The sequence below is a fragment of the Canis lupus genome, chromosome 24, assembly GCF_048164855.1.
Source record: "Canis lupus baileyi chromosome 24, mCanLup2.hap1, whole genome shotgun sequence".
Classification (NCBI taxonomy): domain Eukaryota; kingdom Metazoa; phylum Chordata; class Mammalia; order Carnivora; family Canidae; genus Canis; species Canis lupus.
This window is the reverse complement of record NC_132861.1, coordinates 6,542,582-6,563,145: the sequence shown is the minus strand read 5'-3', so window position 1 is coordinate 6,563,145 and position 20,564 is coordinate 6,542,582. Positions and strand designations below refer to the sequence as shown.

The 20,564-nt window shown below is 38.6% G+C and overlaps 1 protein-coding gene across 11 annotated transcripts in view; it reads left to right on the top strand.

Moving 5' to 3' along the window:
• NBEA (neurobeachin) overlaps window positions 1–20,564 on the top strand; it is a 674,173-nt gene that overhangs the window by 637,293 nt on the left and 16,316 nt on the right. For 5 of the 11 annotated variants that reach the window (XM_072795459.1, XM_072795454.1, XM_072795452.1 and 2 more), the window contains 6 exons: window positions 8,866–8,928; window positions 9,250–9,339; window positions 11,787–11,979; window positions 13,756–13,827; window positions 15,927–16,082; window positions 16,600–16,770. In XM_072795459.1, the coding sequence (XP_072651560.1) occupies window positions 8,866–8,928; window positions 9,250–9,339; window positions 11,787–11,979; window positions 13,756–13,827; window positions 15,927–16,082; window positions 16,600–16,770 (745 nt within the window). The remainder of the gene's footprint in view (window positions 1–8,865; window positions 8,929–9,249; window positions 9,340–11,786; window positions 11,980–13,755; window positions 13,828–15,926; window positions 16,083–16,599; window positions 16,771–20,564) is intronic. The other 6 variants (XM_072795461.1, XM_072795456.1, XM_072795458.1 and 3 more) reach the window with 3 other exon arrangements.

The following is a 20,564-nucleotide window of genomic DNA, read 5'->3' as shown; positions in this document are numbered from 1 at the left end:
ATGATAATATTTATCCCCAAAATATTTTAAATCTTCAATAAAAATGTCTCTTACTTGTATATAATCATATTTTGGTCAGTCTTACTTGAGAATGAAGCAAAAATTAACCATCATTTCTCTTATATACCTGAATATCAATTCTGTTTGTATCTGTCACAGCACATTACCCTCTCAAAGGAATAATGAAGGCTCCAGAAAAGATATACAAATGGCCGACAAGCACATGGAAAGATTCTTAACATCATAGTTGTTAAGGAAATGCAAATCAAAAACACAATTGTATACCACCTCACACCTGTTAGGTTACCTACTATCAATCCAACAAACAGAAAATAGCAAGTGTTGATGAGGATGTGGAGAAATTAGAAGCCTTATGTGCTGTGGTGGGAATGCAAAGTGTCTTCTCTGGAAGACCGGATGGAGGTCCTTGAAAAATTAAAAATAAGGCTGCCATATGATCTAGCAGTTCTACTTTGGTAGATTTCAAAAGAACTAAAGGCAAGATTTTGAAGAAATATTTGTGCACCCATGCTCATAGCAGCATTATTCACAATACGCAAAGGGTAGAAGCAACCCGTGTCCATCAGCAGATTAATGGATCCATAAAATGTGGTACATGCACATGTACATGCCATAGAATGTTATGCAGCATTAAGAAGGAAGGAACTTCTGGCATTTGCTACAACAAAAATTAACCTTGACGACCTTATGCTAAGTGAAATAAGCCAGTCAGAAAACAAATACTATATGATTCCACTTATATGAGGTACCTGGAATAGTCAAAATCATAGGGACAGAAAGTAGAAGGTTGATTTCCAGAGGATGGGGAGAATAAGTAAATGGGGAGCTGTTAATGGGTAACAGTTTTGCAAGATTAAAAAGAGTTGTAGAGACTGGTCGTAGAACATTATGAATGTACATAACACTCCTGAACTGTACACTTGGAAAATTGTTAAGGTGGTAAATTTATGTTCTGTGTATTTTTACCATAATTTTTTAACAATGTGATTGGTAATAGGACGTTTAATAATGATCCTCTTTACAAAGATATGGGCAGGATAAAGTGGATGAACAAGGGAAAGTGAAGCATCTGCAGATTAAGATCTAGGTACCACCCCAAGGCCTACACAGAGAAGGGGCCATTACTGGAAACTGCCAGGATAAGTAACCCTGGGAAAGCAGTCACCCAACAGGAGCTGTGGCCTTAGATAGAAGACTGCAGCACAGCCACTGCTGACCTGGGACCTGGCAGGGAAGGATCATACAATAAGTTTTATCTCCCTTTCCCATCTCCTGTTCTGAGCTCTCATTGGCCGAAAAGAGTGGGAAGGTAGGGAACAAGAGAGTACCAGTGATGGCAGTCTCTGGAAGATGATCCAGCTCACTCTGTATTCCCCCTGAGTTAGTCATGACTTTAGGCAAATTTATTGAAGACATCCAGGGTAGAACAGCCACTACCTGCCACATTAAAATGCATGTACTTTTCCCACCTGGGTTGACTTATATTTATTTTTAAATATAAAAATTAAGTGAGCCTGCCACCAGTGGCCCTGACCTAATGTGAAGAAAAACTGTTCTGGGCAAAGCAGTTTTTCTCCAAAGGACACGGTGCTTGCTTTTCACATTAACTGTTCGCATTTATTTGTTAAGTCAGATATGGAATGTCATCATTATAACTCATCAGTCTGAGGAGGAAATCAGAGTCAGCAAGAGGATAATTCTCCTTTTTATTTTTTTTTTTTTTTTAGCTTTATACTAAAAGAATAAAACCAAGCACTGAGGCAGGCAAATGAATAAATCAAAATCCTCTCCCTCAATATGGTCTAACATAGTCTGATAGTTACAACCAATGTGGTTCTTTTTTACTTGAGTTATTAAGTATTTGCTTGAATATTCTAATAATTCTGCTCATATAGACTTAGCCTTAATGCAGCTGACTGTTAAGAGGAAACATGTTTGTTCTTCTATTGTGTAGTTTCTATGAAAAACTAGAGGCAGTTGAATATAAAATAGCATTTTAATTTTTTATATAGTTTAATGTTTGTAAAGCAAGAAATAAAGTGGAGATATTATTTTCTTGATTTATTTTGCTCCTGTTTTTCTAGCATTAAAAAGTAATGCTTTATATGATCTTGTTTTATTGTAACAATAAACCAAAAGCAAAAGCATATCAGTTAAAATACAGTCTGCTATTAAGTAATCTTTTCTTTTATCATTTCAGACTTCTCAAAATTCCAATTTTTTTTTCCTATTTGGTATAGAATTGGTAGAATTGGAGGTAGAACAGAAAGATAATATAAATCACATGCATATTTTTAATTGTTGAAGTTGTATTTTCTGGTAAAAAAAGAATATCCACTTTCAAGCATTAAAATAAAATCTTACTATAATGAGCTATAAAATAAGATAATATGATCCTAAGGAAATTTTGAGGAAATCCTTTTCTGTGTTCCCAAGGAATCACTTTTGCTATTTTTGTCTTGAATTTTCTGAAAATGATCAATAATTGACTAGTAATTTCAACATAATCTGATAATTGCATTGTGGATAGCACAAGCTATCATATTTTATAAAATGCTGACTCTTCTGGAAAACAACTTTAAAAGATAGCACAGACCAAGCAAAATGGATGAAATCGGTCATTTGACAGCTTCCCGTATGTGCTTTCTCACAGTCTTTCTCGTGGCACTTAGACCTTATGACATTTCATCAGAAAGACAATGCTAAATTACATTTACAAAAAAGACTAGAAGTTGTAAAGATTCCAAAGGAGAGAAATGTATGTGGGTTACATTTACCTATATTGTGGAAAAGACAAGATTAACCAGAATTTTTTATCTCCTGGGTACCAGAGGAGGTGTGTGCTATCTAGCATACACTAGTTATCCAAATAGTAAATACAAGTGGAGGGAGAAAGCATGCTTATTCATCTAAATAGTAATTTCTTTCTTTTAGAGTATTTTGAATTTATTGGTGATTTGAACATCATTCTGAACTATCACTTATCCGTCGCCATATGTAGTTTTACCTCAGCTATGAAATCTTTCATATTAACAGGCATAAGCATAATGCACATAAACCACAGCATATTTACTTCCTCTTCTGAGGATTTCATCCCAGCAATATATCTGTGTTCATAAAGGAGGTAGGATATCGTGGGGGACAGATAAAAGCAACTAAGAAGAGGTACAACAGGTCAAAGGAATAAGGTACATGTCACAGCCATGGCTAATGCATATGGCCCCTTTGTGCAAATTTAAAAAGATGCCCTCATTAAAAGGATGAATAATAAAAGGTGCTCCTTCCTTTGGCATTTGAGGTAGATGCTGTCCCTCATTTGCCCCTCGACTGGGCACCTTGGGGCAGGGCCTAGATGATGCAGCCGTACACCTAGCCCTGACCTTTGAGTAACATAAGACTAGAGAGAGCTTGTTGAAAATAAGTGAGGAAAAAAGGAGAGCTCAATGAAGATGTGGGTAATTTCATAACTCAGTAGGTGGGACCTGGAGGATTTTACAAAACGAGCCTATCAAGAGAATGGGGAGGGGAAAAAAACCAGGAAACTGTCCCTAACAGGAACTTTCCCTAAGGGGAGCTTTATGGTCCATAGAAGCAGATAAAACTGAGTTATGTGTCCTATGTGTGTATGAAATCTGAAAGTCACTGTTCAGGTTTACTTATTTTGTCCTACTAATCGTAACTTAGATCACATTTTTCTTTACTTCTCTACTTACCCCGAAAACGTCCATATTTTACAACTCCCTCCAAAGTTTAAAAAAAAAAAATACTTTTTTTTCTTATTTTATGACCTGCCTATTTCTTGATGGTCTTAGCTGGGGAGAGCAAATGCTAAGTACATGGGAACTGCTCAATATTCAACCAAATGATTTTTAGAAGAAGAAGTAAGCATCCACATAAGAATTAAAATGTAAAACTCTTAAGAAACTAACTTACTTATCTTTGCTATCTGAACAATTCCTGATGAAATAAAGTGGCATCCCTTACATGATTATTTTTTGAGATAAAGTTGAGTTTGATATGTAAGAGTTTCATCATAAAAGTACCCTCAAAGATAGTATACTCTTTTTTTTTTTAATTTTTATTTTTATTTATTTATGATAGTCACACAGAGAGAGAGAGAGAGAGAGGCAGAGACACAGGCAGAGGGAGAAGCAGGCTCCATGCACCGGGAGCCCGACGTGGGATTCGATCCCGGGTCTCCAGGATCGCGCCCTGGGCCAAAGGCAGGCGCCAAACCGCTGCGCCACCCAGGGATCCCTGTATGCTAGATTTATATGAAATATCTAAAACTCTATATCACTGCTTATTATATGTAAAAGTATATTTATAATAACATAAAATATTTACAATAATGAACTGATTCTGAGATGCTTATCATGGTTCTGTCTCAGCACTCCGAATTACAGTGTGTCTTATAATCAGTAGTGAATCATAGTTTAATTAGTAACATTTTTACTTCTTAATAGTATAGAAATTAATGACGCTTCTCACAATGGATAACATTTTAAAATTCGATGAAGTTAGATTGACAGATTTATTTCCCAAGTTGTACTCTTTTGCTATACACATTATAAAAATCATGAGTTCACACATACAATATCAGTTCATTCTTGCTTCCATGGAAAGTGCAATGCAGTAGTCACCCCATATCCACTGTTTTGGCTTTCTACGGTTTCAGTTACCCGCAGTCAAGATGGTATGGAAGCAGTGATGCTGACCTAGTGTCAGAAGGTCTGCAGTAGCTTAATGTTAGGTCACAGTGCCTACCTCACTGGTTCACTTCATCTCATCAGTTAGGCATTTTTTTTTAAGATCTTATTTATTTGAGAGAGTGAACATGATTGGGGGCATGGGGCAGAGGGAGAGAGAGAACTAGGCTCCCTGCTGAGCAGGGAGCCCGATGTGGGGCTCAATCCCAGGACCCGGGGATCATGATCTTAGCCCAAGCCAGATGCTTCATTGTCTGAGCCACTCAGGTGCCCCTCATCAGAGGCATTTTACCATCTACACCGTCATCATAAGGAGAAAGGTGAGTCCAGTACCATAAGGTATTTTGAGAGAGACCACGTTCACATCACTTTTATTGTAGTATATTATCATTGTTCCAGTTTATCAGTAATTATTGCTGTTAATCTCTATGCATAATTTATTAATTAAATGTTATCATAAATATGTATAAGAAAAAACAGCATACATAGGGTTCAGTACTATCCAGTATCAGGCATTCTTTGGCATCTTGGACCATATACCCCAAGGATGAGGGCAGGACTACTGTAGATATATAAAGCGATAGCTTTTTTGTAATACAAATTAACGTTTTGGTAGTAGATTTTAAAAGGAGTAACAAATTCCGAGAAGTCTTTAGGAGTTGGACAGGGAAGAAACTTGTGAAGCAGGCCAGAGGCAGTGCATGCCTGGGTCCTGTGAGTGATGGGCATTACAAAAGAGCCCCTGTGCCTTGGCACCAGACAAGTGTTGCTGTGCAGAAATGCTGATGAACCACCTCTTCTGTTTTTTTGTTTTGTTTTGTTTTGTTGAGAGAAGCCAAAAAATCCAATTTATTGTATGAAATTTTCTGACCTATAAATGTTGGCTCAAATAGAAACCATGCCTATGAGCGGATTCTAGCCCAAAGGATGCTGGCATGTGCTATCTGGCCGAAATAATAAGCTCCTATGCCATCCTGGCTAGAATACAACTTCTACAAGAGCCCAAATCTCTGTTTTGTTTGATGAGTATCGCAAATATCTGAAATGGTACCCAGTACATAGTAGGTACTCAATAAGTATAATGTTTTCCGAATAAATAAAGCTAGCATTAAGTCTCTTCAACCCAGGCAGAACAATGTATGGAAAAAGAGAAATACGTTGAATTTTTTTAAATGCCATTTCTGGTTATCTTTTTTTGCTGTTGACTGGCCTATTCCTATGTGACATTCAGACCTCAGCTCATGTCCCTTTTCTCAAAGCCCCTTTCCTAGCAGACGTCCTCTGTGTGTACCCTGCTCCACTCTGTGTCTGATGTAGACATCACTCCTGGGCCCCCTTGCACTTGAGGCTGGCCTCCGCCGTGGTTCTTGACCTACTGTGTGCCCTGATTGCCACTCATCTTATGTCCTCATGAGCTGAAACTTCTTGAGGGCAGACTCAGACTGGTATCTGATACTTTATCCCTTGACATAGACTAGGCATTTAATGTTTGTTAACCTGATTGTTTTTGCAGTATTGAACTGTAAAGGTAAAGCACTCTGATGTGTTCTTTACTATTGATTTTCCTTTTCTGGGCTACCTTTCAGTTTTGTACAAAGGCCCCACCACTGCCCCACTTCTATAGTCAGCGAATGTTTTTGGACTCTCTTAAGACTAAGTCACAGCCTTGACCTGCAGATGATGAACAGTTTGAGCAAACAGACCTATGTAAAGAACTATGCGTTGAATGTCATGATAAAGGGGGAAAAAGTGCTATGAGAATATGGAGGACATTGATTATTATTTAGGGCCCTGGGAAGGATTTAGAACCCTGCCCAAGGTTCACATTAAGGGGATGCATTTTCTCCTACGTCAGGGAGTAGTTCTCAGAATGAGGAACAACCATTCAGCTGCTATGCTTCATAGATTCCAGAATGGGTTGTGTATATCCCTGGGCACCCTCCCATGCAAAGTACCTTCCTCTTGACAGAAGACACTGATGACTCTCTAAAAGTGGGGGAGGACAGAAAACAGGATGGGGGAGAGGTGAAGAAAATATGTAGGTGCTCACTCCCTATCCAAACATGTTGGTTATGACGAGCAATAGAACTTAGAGGAGGCAGCATGCTTTTTCAAGAACAGAAAGACCTGTATATATATTTTTTTAATTTATTTATTCATGAGAGACATAGAGAGGCAGAGATACAGGCAGAGAAAGAAGCAGGCTCCCTCTGGGGAGCACGACACGGGGCTCGATCCTAGGACCCCAGGATCACCACCTGAGCCAAAGGCAGACACTCAACCACTGAGCTACCCAGGCATCCCGACCTGTATATTTTTAAATCAAGGGTTAAGGAACTGCCGCTAGACAGGATTACAAGATAGCCAAAAGGTAAATATTGGAATAAGAACATGAAGGCATGTGATGTGGATCCCAAAGAAGATGGATTCAGCTTAAATTATTAAAAACAAATAAATAAATGTTAAATGTAGGGAATGTACTGTCTTAATGAGAGGATGAGACCACAATATTAACTTGATCATAGCTTCCTGTATATCTTGATGCCACTTGAGAGTCGTTTAAAATAAATACGTGTGTGTACTCTGCCTCAGTCCAAAAAGAATCAGAGGTGGTCCCCCTGAAGAGAACTGTGTAGATTTCTGGAAAGTAAGTGGGTATCCTGAGATTTTCTAGTATAGTTCTAATACTGCCCTTTCAGAACAAAACTAAAGTCAAGCAGAGCATGTTTGTGGACTTGGTCCTTCTGTGGCCATTTAAAGGCTGCCTGCTAAGTAGAGGTACACTGACCAAGAGAGGCTAAATTATATTTAATTTTACCTCTGTCTCCCTATGCCAGCCCAGCCCCTTTCTGGAGGAGTCAGAGCACAAGCCCAGGTACCTATTGTTTGAGCAACTTTAGCTGTTCTGATACAGTAAGCGAGGTACCAGACATTTTCAAGCCAGGGCAGTTTTAACAATGAAATCACTGGGGTTTTTTTTTCTTCTTTCAAGTTACTCTTAAGAGTTTATTGTTCATGATGTGAACCTAACCAGAAATGGTCTCATACCTCTTTTATAATCCTAAATCTTGCACCAGGGAGATAAAGTATGATGGTATCTATGTGAGTGCGATTTACCTAAACAGTCACACTTCATGTATGGGTGGACACCATGCAAATAAATGGATACATAAAAATTGGACAGCTCTTAAAGAGATTTAATAATTCATCCTATTGCCTCTGCAAATAAAAGAACCAAAGCCCCATTTATGCAATTGCTAAAATATGGCAGGTAATGATGCATTCATGTTTAATATTGCTAATAAATTTGAAAATCCACATTTTTATTGATAAGCATTTTCTTGAAATGCAGTCTAGGCGGACAGATTGTTAAATTTAAGTACTTTATAAATGAGATTTGTAGATAGTGATGCGATTAGTGGCAGCGCAGCGTCGAGAGCCATCTACCACCTTACCTGCACTCCTAAGCACTCAGCAATGAGTTTCGTATTTCATCTTTATGTGCAACCAAATTGCACACAATTTTAGGGGAAAAATTAGCATGGTAACAGAGTAATGACCATTGTAAATATTGTGCTTCCCCTTGTTGACTTAAATTACATGCTAACAGTATTTTGGAAAAATATTTCTGTTAGTCTAGTTTAATATATTGAAATCTTTTTGCCTGTGGTACTTATATAGAGAAGAAATACATAAATCTCCTGTAAGATTATGTCTTTGACGTACACACAGAAAAAGGCATATTATACAGTCCAGACAGTTTGAGATCCAAAATTATTTTTATTCATTGGAAGCCATACAGTCTCATTAATATTTCTGTCTGCACAGGCTTTAATAAAATATTGCATAGCTCAAGATGCCCAAAGAATTGTTTCCTCCCTGGGTTAGTTATGTCTAAAATTTCAAAAAAAAATTGAGAGAAATGAATTCATACATTATAGACATTACATAATATCTCGACATTCGTCTTAAAACAGCATGGCATGCTAAAATATATTTTTGTAGCAAAAATTTGCCCGTGGTTAATCATAACAGAAATCTTGTGATTACCCTCTGTATTGACTGGATTGTATGATTTTCTGAATTTTATTTCATATCATTGTCGGACTTTATGTATCATTCTTTCTCCCCTAAGATCCCAGAAGCTTATTTCATTAGAGATCCCCATACGTTTCTTCTTACACAGGACTTTATCAAGGTATACATGTTGTATTTAGTGTTAGAAGTGTTCTTTGACCTTAGCTGCATGCATGCACTCACAGGTTTAACATTTCCACATTTAACCGCAGCTTCTAAATAAGAACAGTGACTTGGTTAACAGAAGCACGTTTAGAAAGAGAAGCAAAACCTGTCTGCAAAATACTAACAGTTGGATGATTCTGCACCCTGAGAGAACACCCACTGAATTTTCTGGACTTCTTTCATGGCTGACTTGGGATACACTTGCATTGTCGGGGAGTGTGTTGACCTCTCTCGTTGATGCATATTGATTATGACAGTCCCTCTCCTTCCCCTGCAGGCCATGGAGGCACAGATACAGAACTTTGGACAGACGCCGTCTCAGTTGCTTATCGAGCCACATCCGCCTCGGAGCTCTGCCATGCACCTGGTAAGACATAGCAGCCTCAAAGGAAAGGTTTTTGCTTTCTTTGTACCTGGATGCACGTCAAATAAAATTGTGGTTTCAGCAGCAGTTTTAAAGGCTTCTCGATTTATTGGGTAGCTCTTCAGGGTAAGTATATGCTGAAATACAGAGGAGAGGGGAGAGCAGCTCTTACCCCTGAGTGCCGCTACGCCAGCCTGATTTGGGATCCACGACAAGGGCCCGTCTTCCCTGACTCTGTAGGCCTCTGCATAAACTCACCCATACACATGTAGGCACCAAAATTAGATTAAAGTAGGATGAAAATATACTCTCAACACAATATGATATTGCCCGATGTAATCTTCTGGGGCAAGGTGGAACAGAGGGAGTAGCTCGTTTTAAGGAGAGGACAGAAATATACAGGTACTCTGTAGGCACTGCAGAGAGGCCGAGGGTTAGGAACAAGGGCTCCAGAGCCAGTCGGGTCAAGCATCAGCTCGGCCTCTCACTAGCAAATGACTTGGGCAAGGGATTTAACCTGTCTGCTATGTTACAGCATCTGTTACACGAAGGCAAAAATACCACCTGCCCTGAGAATTTCATGACTTAATACTGTAGAGCACTCAGACCAGCACCTGGTGCACAATACATTCTCAAGAAATGTTAGCCGGTGACATCAGCTCCACTAGCTCCTCATATTAAAACTTTTATTCTAGTTTTGCCAGGGAAAAGGTAAAATTCTTTTCATTTTAATCTGAATTTTAAAAGCTCCTTTTCATAACAAAGCAGTCCCTTTTTTGCAGTTTATTAGCAAATTATATAACACCTCTCTCTTCAATTTGAAGAAGGTAACTTTTCTGAGAAACTTCTTTAGTGGGAATTTAAAACTGGTTTAAACTGATTTTTAAACTGTGGTTTTTCACTGATTATTTTTTTACTGAAGTGAAAAATGCTTAAAGGTAAAAAAGGTGTCTACAAAAGGAATTAAAATGCATCCATTTCTCTAGGCGGTTATCAAGGTAGCAAGAACTCTTTAAGTTTGGAGTAAAGAGCTGTGAAATATGGTCCTTAATATATGTGCGAACAACTTATAAGCTGTTATATTGTGGTGGAAGCACTGTTCAGACCTTTCATGTGTTTTTTTCAGTTACTTAACAAATTCATATCAAGTTCCCTTCTATGCATCAGATATGATGCTAAGCACTGTAACACAGAGGATCTGCATTCTCTAGACCTTCAACAAATCAATAATCAAACTGCTAGTGAAACACATAAATAAATGTGTTTGTTTGAAAATATGTTTCTTCTCTCCACAATGGCTCAAGAGAGTTCTAATGAACTCTTCTGATTGAAATGGGTCTCTGTATGTGACAAAGCAGAAAGGTTGACACCAAGCACACAGTTCCTCATGAACACGCAGTCATGGTGTAGACGTGGGGACGTGGCCTTGGAACCTCAAGCCTTGAGATGAAGTATTTTTGATAAACTGTCTAAGAGAATATTTCTAACACTTTATTTTATGAAATGCTTTGGCAGAAGAGTTTTATTCCCGTGTTAGTTGTCTCTGTTTAATAATAATAATAATTATTATTATTATTATTATTATTATTATTATTATTATCCTGGAGAAATGCCCAGTCAGGATTCATTGCTTTCCTGGGGAAAATTGTTAGAGACTAAATTGGCATGGAGATGCTCATAATGGAAAGCTCAGCCTTCTAAGTGCATGGAGTAGACAATTCATATGTATAGAAAACAATTGAAAATATTCACAAACTCTACATAGTGGTTATTTCCAGAATCCCCCCATTTTGTGTTTTCGATGCAGTATTATTTATGGTGTTGGAACAGTAGCGTTTACAGTGTCGCTTTCTATCAGATCACATGCTAGACTTTTGAAACAGAGATTAAAGGAAGGAAAAGGGTTAGCCCTCGGTAAGCGCACAGTCTAGGAAGAAGACCTCAACCTTAACCAGTCAGTGGTGCCACAGCAAAGATGCGTGCAGAGGTCTGACAGGGAAGGCTATTATATTATATTTATTATATTTTATTATTATTTACATTGAAGCCATGACCCCAGATGAACCAGCTAACAAATGGAAGTATCAATTAGTTCATGTAAACAGTTTCCGTGACTGACTTGACTCATTCTTCCACAAAACTGATGCTTTCACCACACTGAATAATGACACTACATCCTGAGACAGATCTGTGAGCTCACTCCTCACACCAGTCTGGCAAGGCTTACACTGAGGCCACTCATCAGTGATCTCGTGTCACCTGCCAGCCACTGCACAGAGGCCTTGCCCTTTCCCCTGTGCCATCCTCATCATGGGTTGGAAGTTCAGGTTGCTTTGCTCTCTGCTCGTGCTCGCCTCATCTGTGTTGACCTCTGTCTGTCTCCCCAGAGCTTTCACTAACTGTGTTATCCCTTCTGTTTTCTTCTGCTCTCTTCTCTTTCTATTCAACAGTGTTTCCTTCCACAGAGTCCACTCATGTTTAAAGATCAGATGCAACAGGATGTGATCATGGTCCTGAAGTTTCCCTCAAATTCTCCAGTGACCCACGTGGCAGCCAACACCCTGCCCCACCTGACCATCCCCGCAGTGGTGACCGTGACCTGCAGCCGACTGTTCGCAGTGAATCGGTGGCACAATACAGTAGGTATGTGTGTCTAAGCACGGTGCTTAGCAAAGGGGTCTTAAAAACTGCAGTGAAGTTAAGGTAAGTGTGCTGGGGGCTAGCTAGTATTCCAAATTATTGGCAGGAAGCAGCAGAGCAAGTAATTGCCAGACCTAACTAGATGTGTCTTGTCTCTTGTTCACTCTGCTCTGCGTGAGGGCCTCACAGAATGCTTGGCTGATGGTTAAGGATTCAATAAATATTTGATAAATTGAAGCAGGTCTACAAATAATTCAGGTCCTCCCACCCTACTACTGCCTGCCCCACAAGGAAAAAAAACAACAACACTTTTAGCCCATATTAAACAAAAGTGAGGGGTACCTGGGTGGCTCAGCGGTTGAGCGTCTGCCTTCGGTTCAGGTCCTGATCCCAGGGTCCTGGGATCTAGTCCCACATCAGGCTCCCCACAGGGAGCCTGCTTCTCCCTTTACCTGCCTCCCTTTCTGTGTCTCTCATGAATAAATAAATAAAATCTTAAAAAAAAAAGTGTGTTTGAATCTGGATTTCTTAGAGGGTGGTTACAAATCCTCTTTCTTCCACTTTACTTACTTCTTCAGCAAATATTTAAATGGCCACTATGTGTCAAGTGGGAGCACAGCAGTGAACAAGACAGGCACCATCTCCCTCCTTGTGGAGCTGAGAGTCTTTGAGAAAAGACAAAATCTAAATTGTTCAGTGATTTTATATGTGTTTTCTTTAAACTCATTTCCAAAAGTTCCAGCTAGTACATCTTGAAGTGATAGAATTCTGTTATAAAAATCAGACATTGATACATCTACAGAAGTGGATATGACCAAATGATTTAGTTGGCCAAATTCACCCCTTTCAGTATCCTTGGAAACCCCAGGATCCTCACTATCTCCAGGACTAGATGGATAAGCCATGGTAAATTCACCTGAATTTTTCTATTCTACCAACTTCTGTGCTGCTCTGAAAAACAGTCTCATTTATATCATAGCTTCATCTTGTAAGAGTTTCTAAATACACTATGTTTATTGGTGATACTATCAACTGAGATAATTCTATTACCTTGAGGGAATTCCATTTGATCAGAAACATGCAACAAACATCTTAAGAAAAAAATACAACTTTATTATTCACAGAAGTCTGAGTCTCTAGAAATACTTTGTGTTGAGAAAAAACTATATTCATTTTTTATTTAGCATTATTCATAAGTATTATATATGTTATATAATCACATGTAAAAAATTATGACTAATGAACTCAATCAAGCCCTAAATATTAATCCTCTGATAGTAGCTTTTCCTGAGCTTAAGATCTTTGGTGTGGCTCAATTTTTTACCTTCAAATGATTTGCCATGTATTGAATGAAGACGGAAGCCCCATCATCCCCTCTGCCCCAGCCCAGGTGAGCCCTGCCACGTTCACACCCACCCTTGCTTGCAGGCACACAACCTTTCTTAGATTTCAAGCTCACTGGTTGCCCAGAAATCTTAGCTCTTGGAGGGGTTCAAGAAATGTTATGATCTTCTATTTTATGCAGGCTTTTCTTGTTAGGATGAAAACAACACTCTTTCCAGCTTTGTACATCTTCCATGGAAACCAGCAGTCCCTATTGTGATGATTTCATTGAGAGTATCCACAAAAATGTGTAAATGACAATCATTCTTATAACAACTTGCCAAATAATTTTTAAGCAGTATACCTTTTATACAATCATCATAAAACACTGCTTATTAGGAAATTCCTTCCTTCTGAGAATATTACAGTAGTTTTCTCCTTCTGTTTAACCTTTAGGCCTCAGAGGAGCGCCAGGATACTCCTTGGATCAAGCTCATCATCTTCCCATTGAAATGGACCCCTTAATTGGTACGGTAACAACAAGAAATACATTTTCATGAATGCTGACTGTCCAGATTCCTATGTAGTTATTTATTACAAAAGGTATCCAAATGATCATTTTTCTGCCATAAAATTAATGTGCAGATAACATCAAATTACCACCAAAGAGCTATATATATCATAATATGCCATCTCAAAAATTTTTTGGTATTAAAGTGATTATTTGTGGCATTTTCTTGATATTTTAAGTTGGATAATTTAAGTTGGTTCTAAACAAGGCAAATCATTCCAAACTGTCCTTTTTTTCAGCCTAAACTATTCTTTAACAACTGTATATTATTTAAAATATTTGAAATACATAAGGACTCAAAAAAATCATGAAAGAAAACTAACACAGAGGACATCTTTTCTAGAAATCTCCTTCCAATAGGACCGATTTTTTTAAATTAAGGATTTCATATGAATTGCAAACTTATGAGCTGTAACTCTTTGCAACAGAGGATGGAAATACTTTTAATCACATGCACATTTATTAGTATATGATCCAGAACAAGTCCCTTCCTGTTTCTAGGCCTCAATTTCCTAGCTGCAAGATGGTTGATCAGGATATTTGTCCTGCCTTTTTTGTGGGATCATGTAGAGAACTAAATTAGGAAAAAAAAAAAAATTTGAAAATGGCATGAAAAATAAAGCCATACACAAGTTACGGTATATCTTTTCTTATGTTTCTTAATTCACCCTTCATCTTTGAACCCAGAAATAAGTTAAAAGGCAGTCATTCAAGTTAGTTACTTACACCCCTACACAAAATAGCAGTTACATGTCTTTGAGAACAGCTAAGGTGTAGGACTGGGAATATTGTCTAGTCCAGCTATTCCTTCACCCAAGAGACATCGACAATGTCACATACAGCTGGAATGTAACTATGGAAAAATTAGCTCTATTCTTATTAATGAAGGATCAGTTATGTAGTTTTCAAGTGACTCAGAACCTTTGTCTTTTCTTTTGCTACCTTTTTCTGTATAATTTTTGGCTTACCGCCCTAGCCATTATTATGATAGCATTAGTGGGAATCCACAAATAGTTGCACTTCAGTCTAATTGGCGTTAGGGAGTGCGAGTGATGTGTGCATCTCCTGTTTAAGAATTCAGCCCAGGGATTTAGCCTGAAAGGACAGCACAGAGTACGGGACAGGCTGGCATGCAGACAGACACTAGGGAAATCAGACGGTGTCTCCGAGTTCCTCACTTTTTTCAGATTCAATCCCAATGCTATCCATTGATTCTCTGCCTGTCTCATTCCTCCCCAATCCCTCTCCCATCTTTTTTATTCCTCTCCTCCCCTGCCAGCCCATTCTGGAAAGGCCTTCTGTTTGTTGACAATCCAGGTCTTTAAAGCTGCTGACCTAAAGCTCCCTGTGGGGCTGCCCACATAACAACATCCCTTGCTCAAACCTCTCTCCTGTTTTTTCCACATGAATTGTAAATGCCATCAGAAAATGACAGATTGGGGCGAATATTAAGATTTTTTTTCTTTTACATACCATACCTCACACAATATTTGTTCCTCCTTATTATAGAACTTGTAGGACATTAATGAACCTGTGTATAGTGAACCTAGGTAGATTTAAATCCATTTAAATATTTTTATTTTAAATTCAGTATTTGAATTCTTCATATTTTTGGAGGAGAAGGAATTGAAATCTCTGACAACCTTTAGATACCTAATGTAGTTCATAACTAGCCACTGCTACTAAAAATTAAGCTGATACTCCTCATGGGGATGTGTTAGAATGTTAATAATCTGAGAGCCTTAAAAACTCATTTCTAGATAAATGAAGCATAAAAATATTCCTTCCATTAGTGCTTGATGAAACTCTTGTGGAGGGATGCCTGGGTGGCTCAAAGGTTGAGTGTCTGCCTTTGGCCCAGGGCATGATCCTGGAGTTCCAGGATCGAATCCCACATCAGGCGCCCTGCATGGAGCCTGCTTCTCCCTCTGCCTGTGTCTCTGCCTCTCTCTCTCTGTGTCTCTCATGAATAAATAAATAAGATCTAAAAAAAAAAAAAAAGAAAGAAACTCTTGTGGAATCCTTCTTTAAACTCTTTTTTTCTGTGTATGTTTAGCCAATAACTCCGGTGTGAACAAACGGCAAATCACGGACCTTGTTGACCAGAGTATACAAATCAATGCGCATTGTTTTGTGGTCACAGCAGATAATCGCTATATTCTTATCTGTGGGTTCTGGGATAAGAGCTTCAGAGTTTACTCTACAGAAACAGGTAAGCCTAACTATGAGATACCTTAATCTCTCCAAAATGCCTGTTGTTACACCCAGACCTTAAAATAAAATCATACTTAATAACGTAGGCATTTTCATCGTGAGTGCCAAGATTCAAATTAAATATTCACATTGTAAGTAACTCATTATAATTCTGTTCGTTCCAAACCTTAGCATGAGTCCTGATTTCACAGGACAAATGGGACTATTGTCCTGTCTCTGCCCCAAATCAAGTCTGGTAAAAGACTAAAACCATCCCTTAGCCTGACCCCAATCCTGAAGAATAAAAATCATGATTGTGGTGTTTGTAAGTCATTTTCCTTGAAAATCCCAAGTAACATTCTTGTATCATTTTTCAGAAGAAACTCAAGAAAGCATCTGTAGCTCAATTTGAATTAGCTTATAAGCTTCCACGTTTAACAGATACACTTTTCACAAATCTGGTAAAATAAAGTTAAGCTTATTGCCATTTAAAGAACAATAGCAAATGAATTAAACCTCCCATTTCTGTGTTTCAGGGAAACTAACTCAGATTGTATTCGGCCACTGGGATGTGGTCACGTGCTTGGCCAGGTCTGAGTCCTACATAGGTGGGGATTGCTACATTGTGTCTGGGTCTCGAGATGCCACTCTGCTTCTCTGGTACTGGAGTGGGCGACACCATATCATAGGAGACAACCCTAACAGCAGTGAGTATTTGTCTCAAAGTGTCCCATCAGACTACAAGTTTATGTAAATATATTTTGTCTTTCATAGTTTCCTAGCAACTTTTCCTAGGGTTGTAAGGATTTTATTTTATTTTATTTGTATATTTTTTTATTGGAGTTCGATTTGCCAACATATAGTATAACACCCAGTGCTCATCTCGTCAAGGGCCCCCTCAGTGCCCATCCCCAGTCACCCCATCCCCTACCCACCTCCCCTTCAACTACCCCTTGTTTATTTCCCAGAGTTAGGAGTCTCTCATGTTTTGTCACTCTCTCCGATTTTTCCCACTCATTTTCTCTGCATTCCCCTATAATCCCTTTCACTGTTTTTTATATTCTCCGTATGAGTGAAACCATATAATGTTTGTCCTTCTCTGATTGACTTACTTCACTCAGGATAACACCCTCCAGATCCATCCACGTTGAAGCAAATGGCAGGTATTCATACTTTCTGATGGCTGGGTAATATCCCATTGTATACATAGACCACAAAATCTCATTCTCTTTATCCATTCATCTATCGATGGACACCAAGGCTCCTTCCTCAGTGTGGCTATCGTGGACATTGCTGCTATAAACATTGGGGTGCAGGTGTCTTGTTTTTTCACTGCGTCTGTATCTTTGGGGTAAATCCCCAACAGTGCAATTGCTGGGTCGTAGGGTAGTTCTATTTTTAATTCTTTGAGGAACCTCCACACAGTTTTCCAGAGTGGCTGCACCAGTTCACATTCCCACCAACAGTGCAGGAGGGTTCCCCTTTCTCCACATCCTCTCCAACATTTGTGGTTTCCTGTCTTATTAATTTTCACCATTCTCACTGGTGTGAGGTAGGATCTCATTGTGGTTTTGATTTGTATTTTCCTGATGGCAAGTGATGCGGAGCATTTTCTCATGTGTTTGTTGGCCATGTCTATGTCTCCTTTGGTGAAGTTTCTGTTCATGTCTTTTGCCCATTTTATGATTGGATTGTTTGTTTCTTGGGTGTTGAGTTTAATAAGTTCTTTGTAGATCTTGGATACTAGCTCTTTATCTGATATGTCATTTGCAAATATCTTCTCTCATTTTGTAGGTTGTCTTTTAGTTTTGTTGACTGTTTCTTTTGCTGTGCACAAGATTTTTATGTTGATTAAGTCCCAATAATTCATTTTTGCTTTTGTTTCTCTTGCCTTCATGTATGTATCTTGCAAGAAGTTGCTGTGGCCAAGTTCAAAAAGGGTGTTGCCTGTGTTCTCTAGGATTTTGATGGAATCTTGTCTCACATTTAGATCTTTCCGCCATTTTGAGTTTATCTTTGTGTCTGGTGTAATAGAATGGTCTAGTTTCATTCTTCTGCATGTGGCTGTCCAATTTTCCCAGCACCATTTATTGAAGAGATTGTCCTTTTTCTAGTGGATAGTCTTTCCTGCTTTGTCAAATATTAGTTGACCATGGAGTTGAGGGCCCATTTCTGGGTTCTCTCTTTTGTTCCGTTGATCTATGTGTCTGTTTTTGTGCCAGTACCACACTGTCTTGATGATCACAGCTTTGTAGTACAACTTGAAATCCGGCATTGTGATGCCCCGGGCTCTGGTTTTCTTTTTCAGTATTCCCTTGGCTACCAGGGGTCTTTTCTGATTCCACACAAAACTTAAGATTATTTTTTCCAACTCTCTGAAGAAAGTCTATGGTATTCTGATAGGGATTACATTGAATGTGTAAATTGCCCTGGGTAGCATTGACATTTTCACAATATTAATTCTGCCAATCCATGAGCATGGAATAGTTTTCCATCTCTTTGTGTCTTCCTCAGTTTCTTTCAGAAGTGTTCTGTAGTTTTTAGGGTATAGATCCTTTACCTCTTTGGTTAGGTTTATTCCTAGGTATCTTACGCTTTTGGGTGCAATTGTAAATGGGATTGACTCCTTAATTTCTCTTTCTTCAGTCGCATTGTCAGAGTAGAGAAATGCCACTGATTTCTGGGCATTGATTTTGTATCCTGCCACACTGCCGAATTGTATGAGTTCTAGCAACCTTGGGGTGGAGTCTTTGGGTTTTCTATTTACAGTATCATGTCATCTGCAAAGAGGGAGAGTTTGGCTTCTTCTTTGCCAATTTGAATGCCTTTTATTTCCTTTTGTTGTCTGATTGCTGAGGCTAGGACTTCTAGTACTATGTCGAATAGGAGTGGTGAGAGTGGACATCCCTGTCGTGTTCCTGATCTTAGGGGAAAGACTCCCAGTGCTTCCCCATTGAGAATGATATTTGCTGTGGGCTTTTTGTAGATGGCATTAAGATGGTGAGGAAAGTTTCCTCTATCCCTACACTCTGAAGAGTTTTGATCAGGAATGGATGCTGTATTTTGTCACATGCTTTCTCTGCATCTATTGAGAGGATCATATGGTTCTTGTTTTTTCTCTTGTTGATGTGGGTTGTAAGGATTTTAAAATATGAAAGCTTTCAGTGGAAAAAAATTCTTTGCTAGAATGTCACTATGTTCAAAGTTGAAAAAAAAAAAAAAAAAAAAGAGCAACCACTCTAATCTTCAACGAGGGAAAGTCCCAGGTCCCCTCTCTTTGACCTTGTAGTTGGCTATCCTCCCTGAATATCTCCAAATGTCTCTATCCTTCAGAAATGTCCTCCAGTATCACCTGGTCCATTAAACTTTGTGTAATTTCTCTCAACTGAATATATTCTCTCCCTCCTCTGAATTTCCATAAGGTTTGATTTGTGCCTCGGTGAGGACACTTAGTACTTTCTACCATACAGTCTAGTAAATATCTCCATTTATTCATTTAACAATGATTGAGTACTCCCTTCAGACTAAGCATTGGGACAGCAAAAACAATATGACCATTTCTTTGCTTGTGATGATTCCTAAGTAATTTTTCTTCAACAGTGCTCCCTAAGATGCCCTGTAGGAAAAAAATGGGGGATGGGGGCTGCAGAGTAAAATAATTTTAGAAAACACTGCATTTACTCCTACTCTCTAGGTAAGTTCTCAAAGTCTTACTTGCACAAATAAATCTGTTGAAATTTATTTAACCCAGAACTTCTCAGACATGTTTTTCCATTCAATCTTTTGCTCACAGCAGAACAGCTATTATTCTTTGGAAATGCTGTTCTGAGGAAACACTAAAATGGATCATGAATTTCTCCCTTTCCATTTTAAGTTTCCAGTTCCTGGCCTAGTGACACAGCAAATAGGATTTTTAATAAATATTGTTAAATGAAGAACTAGATAAGAGATTGCCTAGTAATAATCACTATTTTTAATTACCAAGCTTTCAATAGTTTCAATGCAAATATTTCCTTAAAATAGGGTATGCTGTCTGTAAATTGTTGATGATGGCAAGTACTAAAACCAGGGTGATTCTGATTATAATTCATATATTGGTCACAGCATACACGGTACTCTGAAACAAAGTGAAACATGAGTTTGGGTCATATTTATGACAAGACAGAGATAAGAATTTTCCAGGAATGCTGTGTATCTGCCACTGAAATATTTTAAGAGTAGATGACAAGTGGACGAGATGCCACGTTACTGCGTGGCTGGAAATTGCCACCCCTGGTCTGTTCACTCCAGCCTGTGAGAAAGCTGAGGATGGAAGCCCAGTTGTATATCTGTCTACCCTTCAAGTCTCATCCACTCCCACCTCTTACACGTTTTGACAGGAATATTGCAAAAAGAGGAAAGACTTTTGATTGATAGGAGCAAAGGCCCTATCATAGTGGAGAAGAAAATGAAATATGAAATATATGCAGATTCATATATATTTATATGAATGAAGGTAGTG